The following is a 17,953-nucleotide window of genomic DNA, read 5'->3' as shown; positions in this document are numbered from 1 at the left end:
CCTTGGCAGCACTGTAAAGTCTACACAGGTCCTATTAACAGGGTTCGTACGGGTCATGGAAATCCTGGAAAGTCATGGGAAAAAAATAAGCAAATTTCAGACCTGGAAAAGTCATGGAAAATTGAAATTTTCACTGAAGGTTATGGAAATTTATTTCAAGTCATGGAAAAATGTCCTGGACAAAGAGAAAGTAACAGTAACTAAAAGAGCATTAGAAATCTTGAGTGATTTAGCAATATAACACACAAAAGCTATTAAAAGTGGAGAATTGAACGATCCCAAAATCAAATCTGAATTTTGAAATCTCATTACATCCACTTCTGTCGCACTTGCCTTTTTTTGTGAGGTGATTTTACTGCTTGAGCATCACTCATTTTGAATTTACTATTATTTTCAACATTTCTTATGTTCCCCAAAGCAGAATACTACTAAATTTGCGACGTACGTCGCAGAAGAGATGCCTGAGCTGCAGAACAATTCTGTTCAGTCATGAGAGTAAAACTCAGACAAATTTTCTGCAGAAACTGCAGATTTTCTGCAAATATCTCCCATAACTCAAAATAACATTTTGACCAAAATTTGCAGGTTTCTTTAAATTAGAAAAAAAAATCTAAATTTCTCAGAAATTATGATAATTTGGCGGAAAGCTTGCGAAAACTGTTGAATTCGATAAGTCATATGCAATGCAAGAACTGTAGATATACTTTGAACTAAAAGAAATCTGTAGAATTTGTGCAAAGTTCTATGTTGAGTTGGAAGATATGTCGAAATTCAGCAGTTTCTGCAGATATTTCATACTCTTTCATACTCTGAATTGTTTTATTATTTGCTACCCTAACTTAACTCATTTTATTTATTATTTTAATAATTTATTTATTAATTAACATTATTTCAATTTCTCCTTTAAGCCATGTAAAATTAACCAAAAAAATGTGGTTTGACACCTAGGTTTGGATGTTTATAAAATTTTGTATCTTTGCTCTTTCAATGCATTTTAGAAAGCATATAAAAATTTTTTTTGGAGAATCTCAATCAGTTTAGGTTCCACAGAAAATCCTTAGCAACAATGAAGTTTAAAAAACCTCCTGTATGAAACTATTTTGATTTAGGGCTCCCAATTTGTGGAAAAGGTCACGCTGGTTGCTTGTGTATACAATGCTTGAAGTACTTGCAGAACAATTTTGGTGAAATGATTTTGCGTTGCAGAACATGGTTAAGTGTTTTGCTTTGGGGCTTATGTTTTATATTCTGTAGCAGCGAACTTGCACATTCCAGGTTTTGCCATGCCTACTCAAAAAACGCAATTCAATTGCATCAAAGCTCGTTTCCATCACTCTTGAAAACTTTATTGTTAAATTTATCAGAGTTTATCTTAATTTGTTAAAGATTTTAGAGAATAAAGATCTTTAGTCAGGCAATAGAAGACAAAAAAAAAAAAGGAATTCTAATACTCTTAACATTAGTGCCCATACACATAGCCTGCTAAACTAATCCATGCAGTCCACTGCTACGTTCAATGTCAGGAATCAAACATTATGTTCTGGAATTTCTGGACCTATTAATTTATATGCATTTGAAAATATGCAAATAAATAAACATAGCAAGTAAATTTGAATCAGAAGATTTATTCACTACTGAATGGTTTTTTACATTAATATCTGGTTTTGAAACAAAGAACTAAATTATGTGGCTTTACTTTACAGAACCAAAATACTGTCAAGTTATATGGATGATTAAATGCACTGCTGACATTAAAAGGCAACTTTTGAAGCAAATTTATTGAAACTTAGTGATGACTCATTCAACCTTTGTCTCATTCATTATCATTCTGCCTGGTTATAACAAACATACTAGACATTTAAGCATCATCATATTCGATTCTCTGCATTTTTACTTTACTTATATTTATATGATGAAGACAAATACGAATAGTTTAGTTTTTTAAGTGTACACTGATATTTTTTCCGCTATTGAGTAAGTGCTTCAATGAGGCAGTGGCATTCATATAGAGTTTTGCTAATGCTCATTTCCAGAAATTGGCAAGTTTTATATTAAATAATGCTATTCTCTTCGTATAACAAGGTCATGAAAATTTTTATTGAAGTCATGAAAAAGTCTTGGAAAAGTCATGGAATTTTTTTATCGAGATAGAGTATGAACCCTGTATTAACAACATTACAATGCTACCAGTTTAGATTTTCCCCAGCTATTATGAATCCAGTCACTAAAACCTCTTAAAGTTTTCCGTATCCAGTTTTCCAAATATTTGCACCTATATTCCTTAAACGTCAATTAACTTTTACTTCCAAGTGAATAACGTTGAATATTTAAAGTGCTATAAAAAATAAAAAACTTCTTAAAATTAATTTTCATCTTTTCATATGTATGGTACAGTGTATTTATAAGAGTTTTTTCACTCGATTAAATTGTACTCTGAAAGTGAAGTTTTGGAGTTGTACTCCTTTTCGTTTTTCTCCAGTCTCAAAATAAATAGTTGTTGCGATTTAAAACTTTTTTTTAACTTAAAATTATGAAAACTCCTAATTTTTACTGAATTAATTTTTTGTCTAATAATTGGTCTACTGTATTAAAATCTGACCTTATCTATCTATGTAGGAATATAGCATGTCCTTCTTACTCCTTGAGAACTGTAGCAAGTTGAGTTTTGAATCAAATATTAAAATATTTGAAATTTTACGAGGATCATTTACACCCCAAACTCATTTTTGTACGACTTTGATTAGCAGAAATATTTATTAAAACACCAAACATCAGTGATATTTCCTCTGTTTAGAGTGATGCAGTAGCTGGCAGCCTGCCAATAATGTTTGATTTTAGTGAAAGTAGAATAGCAAAGGCTTGTTTTTTGATGAGTTAATTTTTTCTTTTTTTTTTGAAATATAATTAATGTCTCTAAAACATAAATTAAAATTCTTTTTAAGTTAAGCTGGCTCAGGCGTTAAATGAAACACACTGTACAAGTTCTTTTTGAAAGACACTGTATGGACATAAGTAAAAAGTGAACAACAAATATTATGTTGATGTCAGTCTTTGTAAAACCATTATATAGGTTAATATCTAGTTCAGTTCCTGTACAAGTAGAATTTTGATTGCAATAAAATTTTCCTTTCTTGATGAAATTGCTGCATATATTGAACTGTACTCTCGTGCATCTTATATACTTTAGGATCTGCCTGGGACTAAAGGTTTTCGTGTATGTAGTAGCTGCTCTTATTGTATTGACAGCAAATCAAAAATGGAAAGACATTTGGGAAAAAATACTGAAGAAAGTTTGTTCCTATGCCAAGTTTGTGGCAAACAATACTCTCAGAAAGCACATTGAAAAACCCATTTTATCAGTACTCATGTAAAGAATCAAGTGGTGTAAATATTTATAATTTTTTTTCTGTGATTTTTTAAGTTTTCATTTTTATAATGGCAGCATTTGTAAAATGTCTATATGTTTTTACTTTCTATTATGTATTCAGCAATAAGTATGAATTAAACTTTTATTCAAAAATGCTGTAAGAAGTTTAGAAAGTTTCGTCTCATTTTTTAGATTGCACCATATTATTTATTTATTTACTATCATTATTTTTTTAAAACTAATTTAACTTCTCTAATGGTGGTACTATTGTTCTATAATTTTTTGTAATTCAAATTCATACCACCTTCGTTTCAAGTGTTCCTGTAATTGGTCTGCTCATGCACACACACACAGTCATCTCTAACAAGGATTAGAAGTACACAAACTACTTACAAACATTTCTATAAATTTATGGGATCAATGATGGATATTTTTATGTACTGTATTTCCTGTGTACTATCCGCGGCAGAGTGCAATTCACAGGCCCTAAAATCGACTCGAAGAAACAAAAATCTTCATACAATCTGTGGCTGGGCAGACTATATGATGTCAAAAAACAAAATTGTTTTGATTTAATATTCAATTTTAGCAATCAAATAAAAAATATGAAGTAGTTTTTAAGGTATAATCAAAATTAACCTAAAAAATAATTTTTTCTGAAAATCGTGATTGTAGTACATTATTTACTTAAAGACGATGAGTCAAGACAAAAGAGCAAAAAGCTTCATTGTGTTCGGATTGAGAAAAAAAAAGCACAGATAATCCAGGGCAGCGTATAATCTGCACCTCATTAATGTTTCACTTTTTAAATAGAAAATATGCAGGGAAATACAGTACATTTAAAAAGTAATTTTTTGTTGATTTCAAAATAATTTGTTAAATTACCTCTCTCCATACTTAAAAGGAAAATAATGCTTGAATGCTCAAACTCTGCTTTGATCTTCATGCTATGCATTAGTAAAGCATTCTTTAGAAATGCGCATACAGTGAAGCACCGTTTATACGTTTTTGAAGGTACTGTATGAAAAAATCGTATAAAGGAAAAAACATATAATAGATGTACATTAATGTGTATTTGACTCTGCAGGGATCAATTTAAAAAACGTATAAAAGTGAAACATATAAACGGTGCTCCACTGTATTTAGAAATCTTAGTTGACACAATTGTAGAATTCTTCATCAATATATACTTGTTAAAAATGCATAGAAACCTGAAAATTTTGTAACATTTTTTCCGTTTCCTCTCATGACATTCTATGTAAGTAATTTTTTAAACATGCGTATCAATATGTGCTGAGTTATGTTTTAATTTTTGTGTTTCTTTACAGTTGGTGCAGATTTCTTTTCAAGTGAAACAGAGAAAAGACCACAAACAAGAAAAAGAATCCATTCGTGTACTTATTGTCATTACACATCGTACTACAAAACTCACATGGAGAAACATGTTCGAACGCACACTGGAGAGCGGCCATTTGTTTGTGAAACTTGTGGGAAAGGTTTCACACAGAAGCACAGTTTGCAATCACATAGGTTTCTTCATTCAAGCAATCAGGAATATGTTTGCCCTACGTGTCATGCAGTGTTTCAAAAATTTCCAGCATATAATAATCATTTATTAAAACATGCAGATCAGTGAAAACTTTAGATACTTCCTGTGTTATTGTGAATGTATAATGCAACCTAGGGTAGATACAGATTGCCATTTTAAGGTGGATCATGCTGAAGAATATGGGTTTGGGGTACCAAAAATTTCTGAAACTCTGCTTGGGTGTCGATAAAAAGCTCCAAATCAGATAGGAATAAGACATCTAATAGGGTACAAACTTTACTAATGAAAATCATAAGCAATGAAAGGAAGTTTAAATATTTAATTCCTAAAAAATTGTTGATGGGTTGAAAAGATTACTGTAATAGTATGCATTTAATTTATTAAGTATTTTAAAACAATGTAAATGGTAATATTATTCGCAGTTGGTTAGAGGGAGTAGGTCATGACCCCTGTTTCCCTTCCCTTAGTATCCACCCAGAATGCAATCTCGTTTATCCGGACTAACTGGGACCAAAGACAATTTGGAAAATTAAAAATCAAAATCATGTGTGATAAGCAAAACAAATCCTCAAATGAGCACTCTTATATTTGTTATGATTTTTTAAAAAATTTTGTAACAAAATTGCATAGACCTGTCCACAAGACAATTAAAAAATGTTTGAAAAAAAAATGCAACCTTTCTTAACAAAGAATTGATTCACAGTTTTCTTTAAAACACATGTGGCAAGCTGGCACTCCAAGTGGACTATAATTTTTGTTAGATTACCATAATTAATTGTACAATATAAGAAGGCGAATTTGAATGTTTCGCATGCTTATAAGGTTCTTTTTTTCACAAGTTTTAATCATTTTTTTATGCGGAATTAAAAGTTTTAAAACAATTCCACAAATGTGATCCTGATTATCTGAATGTCTGGATGAGGGCATGATAAATGAGCTTCTACTGTAATTGGTTTTAGAAAATAATGTTTACTTATGTGTGTTGGAGAGAGAGAGAGATTGAACAATTTAATGCTGAACTTTTTTTTTCCAACCAAGGTAGTAAAAAAATGTTGAAATTTCATATTTTTAATTCCCCCCCCCCCTCAGTAGGTAGAAAAGTAATGTGATATAAATACTAGCTTTAAACTATATTCAGGTAAAATAAAAGAATATTGTGATGAATGATGGAAGCTTTTCTTCACACATAACGTTAAACATTTTCAGGGCTGATTACTAGAGGCATATGTTAATTTGAATGATTTTGGGGCATTGCTAGTGTCCAATCCGTAAATGTGCTTTATGTTATTGTTGTTTTTGATTGTTCATGAAAAACTACCTTCTTGTTACAAAATTTCTACATAAATCTACAATTTTTTGTTCAAAGTGTTGTTAGTTTTTTGGCTCTGCTAAAAATACAGACATAGTATTTGGAATAATTCATGAAATGTGTTTTAGTTAAACAGCTTGTCTCTTGCCTTCTACTTATCTAATTTTAATCTGTAACATTACAAAATGTAAAAACCCCTTTTGTGTTGAGTTAGGAAAAAAATATGTGCGTAATACAGTGAAACCTCCGAATAGCGGACAGTCAAGGGACCAGAAGTTTTGTCCGTTATTGGGAGGTGTCCGCTATAAAGAGGAACTACTTAATTTACCTTTTTCAAAATGGGCTGTTGTTCCCTTTGTAGAACACAATCGAAACAATTGCGAAAGGTTTACTACATTTTACGTCAAGTGTAATTAATCTGTTTTTTTCTTAATAAAGGTATACTGACAGCACACACTTGTCTTAAAAAGCATTTAATCAATTAAAGTAATCAGTTAAAACAGTTTGACATCTCTTTTTTGCATTACCAACGGCGGCGATTCGGCGAAGCAACCCATCTCCCCCACACACTTTTTATGGTTAATTTATTTATTTTATCTCAAGTATCACTATTGCATGATTGACAGTTGGCAATATGACCTTGAATATGGGCAAATCTTTTTCATATCTAAAAATTAAACAGCCCAACGAAACCACGGCGCCATGAAGCCGACTACTACCGGCGCCGGTCTGCTCAATTGCATCTCCCGAGAGCCGAGAGCCCCACTTAGAAAAAGCGCCCAGTTTCTTCTTTTTTATCTTAACTTTTGAATAGTTATTGTGTACAAAATTCATTAAAATCTTAAGAAAAACGTACGTTAATTGTTAGGCTGACATCAGTTTTCACTTATCTGCTTCAATACTCTCAAAACTAGCCGTTACAAAATTATGACTTTTTTTACTTTTTCATTTTTTGCTCCCCGCAAAAAGTACCATGTCTTTTAGTTCTTTTTTTTTCTGCCTCCAACTTTTAAGCCCCATTCACTGCCTCTGCCCCTTACCACCCTTTTAATTCCAAGAAACAGTGATAAGGAAATGACGGGGGTGGGGTGGAATATCAGTTGTGGAGGATGAAAAGCTTTGTAAGGCAAGCAGTTACTAAGATATTCTGTGAAAAAAAAAAAAAAACGAAAGCGCTACGATCGCAAGAAAAATTTTTTGTGAAATAACTGTCTGTTATTCGGAGTGTCCGTTATTCAGAGTGAATTACATGGAATGGCCTATATTGAGGGACTGGGACTTGCAAAAATGTCCGTTAATTAGAGGTGTCCGTTATTCGGGAGTGTCCGTTAAGGGAGGTTTCACTGTATTATTTATTTTTTCCACTGTATCAAAAGTGTAAATTCTTTCCAGAGTTAGCTATAGCAACCATAGTGATCTTTGAAAAATCCACTATTATTTTATAAAATGAATGTGATTCGTTTAATATAATATGGTTAAAAGTGTGAACAGACTTTAGTTCATTAATATATACATTTCACTGCAATGATATGCAGGATTGTCTATAATCTATTGTATGTACCGTCAACTGGTATAACTTCGGCCTTTGAAAGTAACATTTGCCCAACAAATGAAAAGAGATTGTCTATATTTTATTTGAAGTAGGAGAATGATTATCACTTATTCGTTTTGAGAGCTTAATGATTTGTGGCACTGGCTTGAGTTACTCATTACTAATGGTACTGGCTGACTTTTTGTTTGTTGAACTAATGTTACCTGCAAAGGCCAATGTTACCCTATTTGACGATACCTATTTTACAACAAAACTTTTTTTTCAATTTAGGTATACTTAAGTACTTGAGTTTCGCGAATAGCTCTTCAATAGATAAACAAGTTGTTCAAAGTCAGGGTTGCCACACCACAGGGAAACCTGAACAAAAAGGGAAAATGCAGGGAATTCAAAAATCAACAACAACAAGGAGAAAAAACAAGGAAAATCCTGGGAATTTTGAAAATTTCTTTGAAAACCTGGAAAGAACAGGGAATTTATTTTCAAATTGAAGTTGCAAAAATCAGTGTCCACACATATAAACTACCAAAAAATATTATACATAATAATAAAATTCATGAATAAAAAATTCTAATTTTAAAGGATTTTCTTGTTTAGTTAAATATTAAGATGTCTATCATATAAGCAAATATTATTTCTTTTTCATTTTACATGCATCTTTTTCAAATATCAATGTTTGCTCGTTTGTAAGACTGCATACCCATACTGAGAAAACACAGGGAATTTTTTACCAAAACTGAGTGGCAACCCTGAAAGTTCAAACTTTATTTTATCTTCAGACAACTTTTTTATGACAGGAGAAAAAGCATTAAAAAAATCATTAAATATTTTATTTTTCATCAATTTCCTAAAATTATTAGCAAGTTTAAAGTTTCTACTACTGTCTTATGTTTCTTGTTTTCTTTAGGCTCCAAGTTTTGGACAGTTGCAGAAAAATATGCTACTACAAACCGCACCCCTGGAGCAAAAGGTTTTCGAATGTACACGTGCAGCTATTGTTCTTACTGTATTAATGACAAAACAAAGATGACCATTCATTTGAGAAAGCATACTGGAGAGCGTCCGTATGCTTGTCAAACTTGTGGGAAAAGATTCTCTCAGAAAGGACACTTGAAAACTCATTTTGTAACTGCTCATTTAAAAAATCAGATGCAATAGGTGATTTTTTTAAAACTTTTTGCCTTAATAATGCTTTGTTATCTTTAAGGAGTATGATTTGAGAATTATTGCTTCAGAGAAAATTTTATTGTATAAAATCTTATTCAAAGTTTAACTTCTAACAAAATTGGGAAAGTTTTGTTTAAAAAAAAATGTATTTAAGTTGTGTTTTTTTTTTTTTTTTTTTCAAAAATTTTGTGAAAGTAATTTTTGAAAAAATATAGTTCTTTAAAAAATTTCATGATCTAAAAATTACTTGTGTTCGACTTTTTAACTTTTGACGTTATGGTAGTAGTTTTGGAGAGGCGGGGGTCACCGAATTAACCATCATTAGCACAAACCAAGCGCACTCATTAGCATTAGAAAAACAAGCAAGGTGTCAATTGCCTTTTATTTGAGGCAGTGAGAAGCAAAGGGATATCAGTGGCAAAATTAAAAATTTGGAGTGGAGATAACCAGTACAAATGGTAGGTGAACCTCTCCTCTGTCTTGGGGTGAGAGTTAGTACTAGTATCCCTGGTAGGTGCTGTTATGCAGCATCATTTAGAAAACAATTTCAATGAAAACCTACCTAGGACCTTATCTTTAAACGTGTTTTGCTCAAAACTTGAAAATGTCCACTTGCATTGACTTTGCTTCTCACTGCATCATTTGTCTTCTTTCACATTATTGAAATGAAATTTGGCAAGCAATCACATTGGTATCAAAATGAACTGTAACTTCAAAATTCTAATTAGAATTCCTTGGTTTTGACAACAACAAAAATTAAACCTGTGCTCAAATTAGCCTAAATGCAAAATTTGATCCCATTCTGACAGAACAGAAGATATTAATGCATTATTATTGTTACATTGCTAGTTTATAGTTCATAGTTCATGAAACAGTGAAAATAGTTTTTTTTCGCTATTTTGAAGAGATAAAATATATGTCACTTGTTATATTACATAAATTTCAATAACTTCTTTTGAATTACTCTGTTTTTGGTAGAATTTAATACATACCCGCACAGCATCTAAACTGGCAGCAAACATAGCATTTTGAAACGTAGCAGAGAAAAGAAGAATCATGAATATGAATGTTTATAGCTCTAATTTTGAATATCTTTTTAAGCTACTCCAGATTAATTTTTAATCAACAATTTAATAAATCTTCTTTTTATTATTATTTTTTTTAAGTTTCATATTTATTGCTTATTTTATATTTATTAGATGTAAGTATAGGAAAAACTTTTCCTACTACAAAATCATTTTTTTTTTCAATTTGATTGTAAACCAGTAGCCCAATTAAATCACACAATAATTGGTACCAATACTAAAATTTTCCTGATCGCAAAGTAAAAAATAAATTAATTAAATTTAGTTACTGCATGAAATTTTTATAACTGTTGCACATGTTAATAAGAAGACAACCTCTTAGCAAGACTATTATTAATTAGTAGCATTTGATACTCCACATTATTCCTAATAGATTGAAATATTTCATGTTTTTCCAGTGTAAAATAAGGAGTGCCCCCCCCCCCCCCATTGCTCTGCCATATATTTCTATAGAATACTCCTTTTCTATAACCCGTTTTTGTGACTGATTGTCCTTTTATTTATTTATTTTATTTTATTTATTTATTTATTTATTTTTTTTTTGCACTGCTTAGATTTTTTGTACATGTGCAAGTATAAAGGGAATTATAATTCCATGCCTACCCTACCGCTAAGACTAAAAATTTGTGTGTGAGCAAATGTATACAGTGTTTGTGAAGAGAATCCTAATGTAAAATTTATTGACCAATTTTATTGTTCAAGTCATGTAATAGTAGTATTTATTTAATCAATAGTATGTTTATTACTCTATATGAGGCTAGTTTATTTTTACATTCTCAACAGTTTATTTTGGTATGCAAAAACCTAAACCGTAGTTTGAACTGTCATTGCATTGCATTATTTTCAGTACCAGAGGAGAAATCTGCAGAATTTCGTTCAATCTGCTAACTCAAAAAAGTTATTGTGGTGTTTGTTTTCTTTTTGAACTTGTATTATTTAAATTAACTCTGAATGTCTGAGTTTAAATTCTGATTTTTCTATTTAAAATTCAGTATTACCTATAGTTGGGTCACACCTAACCAGTGCCAAGCATTCTGAAGAATATGCAAATCCAAATCACAGAATGTTTTCCATCCAAGGCCGTATTTGAAAGCATAGGCGGATTTACGGGGGTGCCAGGGGGTGCGCCGCACCCCCAAATTTTTTGGTTGGGTTTTTGAAAAAAAATTAGTGTATTTCACTCAGAAACACAGTTGGGGGAAAAAAATCATAGCTGCTATACTAGCAAATTTACTTGAATCCAGTGTATACACGTCGCTAGTGCAAGAAAAAACATAACTGTGCTCATATTAAGAATTGAAGTAATTTTAACCCATTTGGAAAAAAAAATCTAATAAATAATTTCATGCAAATGAAAAAACTTCTCAAACAATTTATTGTTCAGTGTTGTGTTATTATATAGAATAATTGCATGTTCTGTAATTGAGTATTTATTCGTATATCAATACCAATTCTTTCATTTTGAAACAACAATGGCTAACAAACAAAACTAAGTTCGAACAAAAAACAGGGCTATTTCAAGAAACTTTATCAATAAAATCTACACCGAAATTAACCGAAAACCAACTTTTTTAAGGTAAATTTTCAAAAAAAATTTGAGAGAGGACTCCCGGACATTTTGCTGCAGTGGTGCATCCAGGGGGAGGGGGCACAAGACTGGTGACCCTCCCCACAAAATGCTGAGTAGATGTTTTTAAAAAAAATATTCTTTATTATTGAAGAGAAGAAAAGATCTCATTTTGGGAAAATGCAGTTATTTTACGAAAAAGAAAAAGAATGTTGGGAAAAAATCTTAATTTCTTTAAAAAAGAAATATTGACATTTAAATTTTTCAACAGCTTCAGATTATTGGCGGCGAATTGTGTGCCTTCTCGCACAATCCTCTTTCTTTCATATCCCCCCTCCCCCTTTTTTTTTTCATTTTTTCTATTTCGTTTTCATTTTTTCTATTAGTCCTCAAAATTTTTCTTCTCCAAAGCCCTTTCTCCAGTCAAAGTTATTACAGAGTAGTACCTCAAATTTCGTTTCTTTTGGGCTTCAATTTCAAAAAATTTCCAAAGATGATCTTCTAAACACCTAAATACATCGGAAATCGTTTAAAATTGCGTTTTTGAAACTTCAGTTTTGAAAAACTGCAGTGTCCCTAACGTTACCAAATATGGTCATGTGTTTAAGACTTTAATTTTGGAAAATATTCGAACAAGGGCCTCCGACCCCCTTTCTCTAATATCATCAAAGAGTTAATGTTTTGGTTTTGAAAACTACTATTTCGAAATATTTAAGTGAGAGAATCCTTTTTTTAATACCATGGAGTATTGCAGAAGAACTTCATTTTTAGAAATGGAGTATTGCAGAAGAGCTTCAATTTCGAAAATTTTCCAGGGGAGAGCTCCAGAACACCTGTCCGGTAACAGCATCAAAAATTGTCCTCCGTAGTATTTTTGGAACTTCAATTATGAAAAGTTAAAGAGGTAGCGTAGGGGAGGGGAGGGGGTACGTATTTCTCTTTTCAAAAAATCGATTGGAGACAGTCCATGAGTCTCATTCCTAACCCAAACTATAAATATGGACTATAATGACATTTATAAGACTAAAATTTCTAAAAATAGCCTTGGAGTCACACGTACCTTTCTTGCCCCTAAAATATCACCAAGAACTGTAAAACTGCGTTTTCAAAACTACTATTTCAAATTTTTTCTGAGGCGTGAATCCCATTCCAAACCAGTAGCTGGATTCACCCATTGCTTCTAATATTGACTTTCGTTTAAGACTTTTTCAGCAGTTTGAAATGTTAAGAATTGCCCATCCCCTAATCTTACTAAATATGTTTTACATCGCGTTTTCTAGACTTAAGGGTATGTCCCGCCCTATAATTATTTTCTGATTTCGCCACTACCTTATTATTCCGGGAATACCCCCCTCCCCAGACCCCTGTTATTGTTGCACCCCCAAATATTTCGGCCTAAATCCGCCTATGTTTGAAAGTGTGGAGGCCCCGGGGCAATGAAGGAGTGAAGGCCCCTTATCAGGGTTCAAAATGATCATCATATTTTTGAAAATATCCGATACTTTGATATATATCCAAACATTTTGATATATATGTATGTATCCCATATTTTTGACCCGTGAAAGGAAGGATATTTTGTACAAATTTTATTGTGAGGGGCCCTTTGTTGTGGAGGCTCCGGGGCAGTAGCCCCGCCTGCCCTCCCCTAAATCCAACCCCGATTCCATCCTAACCACAGCCAGGCTGCCAGGTTAGGTTTGTTCCAACCACGGTCTCTTTTTTTTAAACTATAGTGAGTCTGGAGCGAAACTTTTATCTTTTTTTCTAATACTATTTCTATGCTTGCAAGTATTGTAGCACTTAATTTTTTCCCTAAATGAAATTGTATCTGCATATTTTTTGTTGTAATATTCTTTACAGCTATATGTTAAATAAAATTTAAAAAAAAAAAAAAGAATTGCTTCAGCATTTTTCAATACAATTACAATCTCTTCTGCTCACTTGTACTATGTATATAATAATACGTGCATTCTTGAATGTGTAATCTCGACTTCTATGTTTGACTTCCTAATGCATTATTTGTATGCATGCATAAAATAATCTCATTTATATTTTGCATAAGTTTTTTCTTCCTGAAATTTCCATTACTTCTTGCACTGAATGTTTTGTTCCAAGGCACTCAATTATTTAATCATGCATATTTTTCAGTTTTCATTTAGCAACAATACATCTCTTTATTGGGGGGCGGGGGAAGGGACAGACCCGAGCCTGAAGGGGGACCAATATTTTTAAAATGAGGGGTAAACAAGATGGAATTGCCTGTAAAAGTCATTTCTGATGGGCCGAAAAATTTCTGTGCTCTATCTCTTTATAGAACTAAACAAAATATTTCAATAATATCGACTTAAGGTGTATACTGGCTAGGAATGACCGAGCTCTTTTTTTTTTATTTATTTTTCAAAGTTAGATTTCAAAAGTGTTTTCTGAGATGAACTGGGAGTAATCAAGGACCGATTTACTCACCTGGGTGCCCCGGGCACTGACAGATATGGTGCCCAAACCCCCCCCCCCCCCACACACAAAAAATATGAAAGCAAGTGTTGAACATTATTTTGATAGAAAGAAAACTTTAAAATATCGATTTCATATGAAAAAATTAATAATTAAGATGTTTTGCAAAGAAATCATTTAATATAAATCTAAAATAATTTTATGGGTTTCACGTTGGAAAATTTTTTACAGTCGCAGATGGAAAAACTATGATACAAATGGTAAAGGTAAATCATAATGTGCTTTCTGCGCATCAATGATTCTTTATATATTTTTTCCTTTGTTTTCTTGTAGTAAATTCATCTATAATGTCCTCATAATCAAGTTTTAGGTCAAACTTACTTCTATTGATAACAGAGCTAATAAAGATAATTTACCATCAGAAATGGGAGTACGCAAAGGACAATTAAAAGGACTCTTCAACAGCGAAAATGATCGTTCTCCACAACAATTGGCTAATATGCTTTCATTTAATAAAAAATGTCAAATGACAAAAGTTTTTTTGTTTCCTTTAATTAGAGGCCCTGAACACTGGTCCCTAAAAAAAATGATAGCAGAAATTTGGTGCCCCCTTTCCTTTGGTGCCCCGGGCCCCGAATGCCCTGCCGTAAATCAGTCCCTGGGAGTAGTAAGTTCTTTCTGTCCAACAATCAAAAAGAAAACAGCTAGAAAATGCTGTATTTGTCTACTGGTTTGGGATGTTCATTTACTGAATCGGTACACTTTTTTCCTACATCCCTTCTAAAAACTTAACACAGAACCAAAAATGTTCTCTCAATTTTATGAAATAGCAACATCTGTTATTTTTGTTTACTGTCATGTGTGCCAAATTCTGAAAATTTTTACCTGCAACAGTGAAATCTGTCTACAACGATACTGTTGGGACCCATAAAGGTATTGTTATAGACGGTTTGATTATTCATACTGACATTTTGCTGGGACCAAGAAAAATATCTTTATAAACAAATTTATTGTTATAGACACTATCATTATACACGGTTTTCACTGTATTAATGTTTGAAAATGAAATTACTCTAAAGTGTTCATTCACCATTTTTTCTTACCCCTTTATGTGTTTAAAAAACGTAACTTTAAATGTTTCAATAACATACTTGCCAACTCTACTGTTTTTAACAGGAGACTCCCGTTTTTTGCTTCCATCTCCCGATTTCTCGTTTTTTTACGATTTTCTCCCGTTTTTTCAGTCAATCATCAAAAAGGTTCACTTTCTTCTCAATAGATGACACCCCTTTCTAGTCTACCAATGTCAGGGAATAAGAATTTTTCCAATTAATAACTCCGTTAATAAAAATTAATTTTTTGGCAGCTTTCCACATTGCATGTTCAACGAAGCACATGCTCTGCCGAAAATTGCAGCAATTTCTATATTTTTGTATCTTGAAAATATTTCAATTATTTTGAAAGTTTGAAGTCATTTTACCATGTGCTACCCTATACCTACTAATTATACATATTATTTTTATTACATATTGATTTTTTTTGCTTCGGATTTTAGAAATTAAATTTTGGTATCTACATTTCTGGAAGAGACTGGGGAAGCTTTAAGCAAGTTCATTACTTATTCAGTAAATTACTGCCCATTAGCCAGGGCTAAGGCAGAAATACGTGAAATACACCGCCAGCTCAGTCATTTCCAGCCGAGGACTGCAGTTTCGTGCTTATTAGCACTCATCAGCCCGGCATAGGAAAGTGACTGAGCTGGAGATGGAAAACCTCTTAAGGAAGCCAAGAGTGCGAAACAAACTGGTAGCTGATATAGAATTAGCAGACCAGACGAGTGACCGAAGCAATGGTTCGGTTCAACTCGAAGATTGAACGCAAGGCAAGGTATATTCAGTAGATTACCGTCCATTAGCCAGGGCTAAAGCAGAAATACGTGAAATACACCGCCAGCTCAGTCATTTCCAGCCAAGGACTGCAGTTTCGTGCTTATGACTGAGCTGGCGGTGTATTTCACGTAAGTTCACTACTTATTATTAGGTTTTTCAGTTGCAGTATGTTTATCTTGCTGCTATCAATTAGCTTACATCTGCGAAAAATCCCCATTTCACTTTAAATTTAGTATTCATGTTATTTAAAAGCACAATTAATAATTATGTTGTGAAGATATGTCGCTGGTGAATCACCTCTAGTGGAATCTCCTTTTTTTTTTCTTTGGAGGTTGGCAAGAATGCAATAATATCAACATAGTGTCAAAAATGCAAAATCCACATACATACATAAATTGTTTAGCCATTCTGAATATTCAACTTTGACTCATCATTGCTTCTTGTTGGTTCATGAAGTTGCAATTGATTACAATAGTTTTGTGTTTTTTTTTTTTACAGCTATACTCTATTTCACAAATGAAATGCCGACAAAAATTCTTCATGCTGGGCACAATGTAAAAGCAAAAAAGAGACTGCGAAACCATGCATGCTGTTATTGTGCTTACTCTACATATTACAAATCTGACATGGAAAAACATTTACGCAAGCACACTGGTGAACGCCCATTTGTGTGTGATGTATGCGGAAAAGGCTTTACCCAGAAACACAGTTTGCTATCTCATAAATTTCTTCACTCGGGTGTTAAGGATTATGTTTGTCCTACATGTCATGAAAAGTGTCATAATATTGCAGATTTTAACAATCATTTACTCAAACACAAAACTTGATAGATATCAAATTTTCTTTTGTGTGTGTTTATTATTAATTATATATGTATATAAATCAGGGGTTCTCAAAGTGAGTGCCACAGCACTCTGGTGTGCAGCAAAAAGAAAGGAGGTGTGATGTGAAGTGTTCATGTCATCAATGTGCAGGGTGTCTATAAATAATGGACCCGATTTTAAAAAATCATATTTTCAAAAGTTCTCGACGGAATCAAAAAATTAATGCGTAAAATTAAGGAGAAAAGTACCAAGTTTTTTTTAACTTATAAATGTTTGATATGCGGGCCCTCTTGTCACATGGCCGCCAAGATCTCCAGACTTAACCCCATTCCATTTCTTTCTATGGGGTTACGTGAAAGACCGTGTCTTTGTACAGCCAATGCCAAAAACGCTCCCAGAATTGAAACAACGCATTTCTGCAGCATTACAAACCATTAACAGAGACATGTTAGAAAATGTGTGGAATGAACTAGATTATCGAATGCACATATGCCGTGTGACAAGAGGGTCGAACATTCATAAGGTAAAAAAAATTTGGTACTTTTCTCCTTAATTTTACGCATTAATTATCTTATTCCGTCGAGAACTTTTGAAAATACGATTTTTTAAAATCGGGTCCATCATTTATAGACACCCTGTATAATAATACAGTCATAAGTGGTAATTTTCTAAAATTCTGAAAATTTTTCCTTGTCTGTTCCAAAAATTTATTCATTTATTCTCCAAATGAAAAGGGGGTAAAGAAGTTTTAAAATGACCTCGGAATTTATTTTTTGCCCTCCCCTTTTTTTTTCTTTTTTTAAAGTCACTTTTCGTGTTAAGTTTTTTAGTTTTGTGTCTTTCCTCCCTATTTTCAGTAATCAGTTTAGGATTTTTTAAGTTTTTCTTTTATCTATTTCATTTACAGCACCAACATATTGCCATGTGCAATCTTTTTTCATCCATAACGGGGTTTGAAAAATTTTTGCCTCCATTGCAGTTAAGAATGATCTCTAAAATGCACCAAAATTTTTTTTATCTTATTACATTTGAAATCTTAAATTTTACCTCTAAATAGCAAATTTCAGAAAATTTCATAAAGATGAAGTGAGAAAATTCTAATTCTTCAAAGGGTGCCATGAATCTGGAAAGTTTGGGGACCCCTGGTATATCTTATAAGTATTGCAAAAAGGGTGGGGAATAAGTTTCAACAAATA

At 32.4% G+C, this 17,953-nt stretch overlaps 1 protein-coding gene across 1 annotated transcript in view; it reads left to right on the top strand.

Moving 5' to 3' along the window:
• Positions 1–16,760, top strand: part of LOC129219815 (zinc finger protein 33B-like) — a 46,178-nt gene extending 29,418 nt beyond the window's left edge. Inside the window, exons 8-11 of the mRNA XM_054854123.1 lie at positions 3,188–3,290; positions 4,696–4,938; positions 11,019–11,108; positions 16,432–16,760. Coding sequence (XP_054710098.1) covers positions 3,188–3,290; positions 4,696–4,938; positions 11,019–11,108; positions 16,432–16,760 — 765 coding nt within the window. The remainder of the gene's footprint in view (positions 1–3,187; positions 3,291–4,695; positions 4,939–11,018; positions 11,109–16,431) is intronic.
• Positions 16,761–17,953: the final 1,193 nt, after the last annotated feature.

Source organism: Uloborus diversus, chromosome 1 (genome assembly GCF_026930045.1).
Source record: "Uloborus diversus isolate 005 chromosome 1, Udiv.v.3.1, whole genome shotgun sequence".
NCBI lineage: Eukaryota > Metazoa > Arthropoda > Arachnida > Araneae > Uloboridae > Uloborus > Uloborus diversus.
Note: the sequence above shows the minus strand (reverse complement) of the source record. Positions and strands in the feature narration are given on the sequence as shown.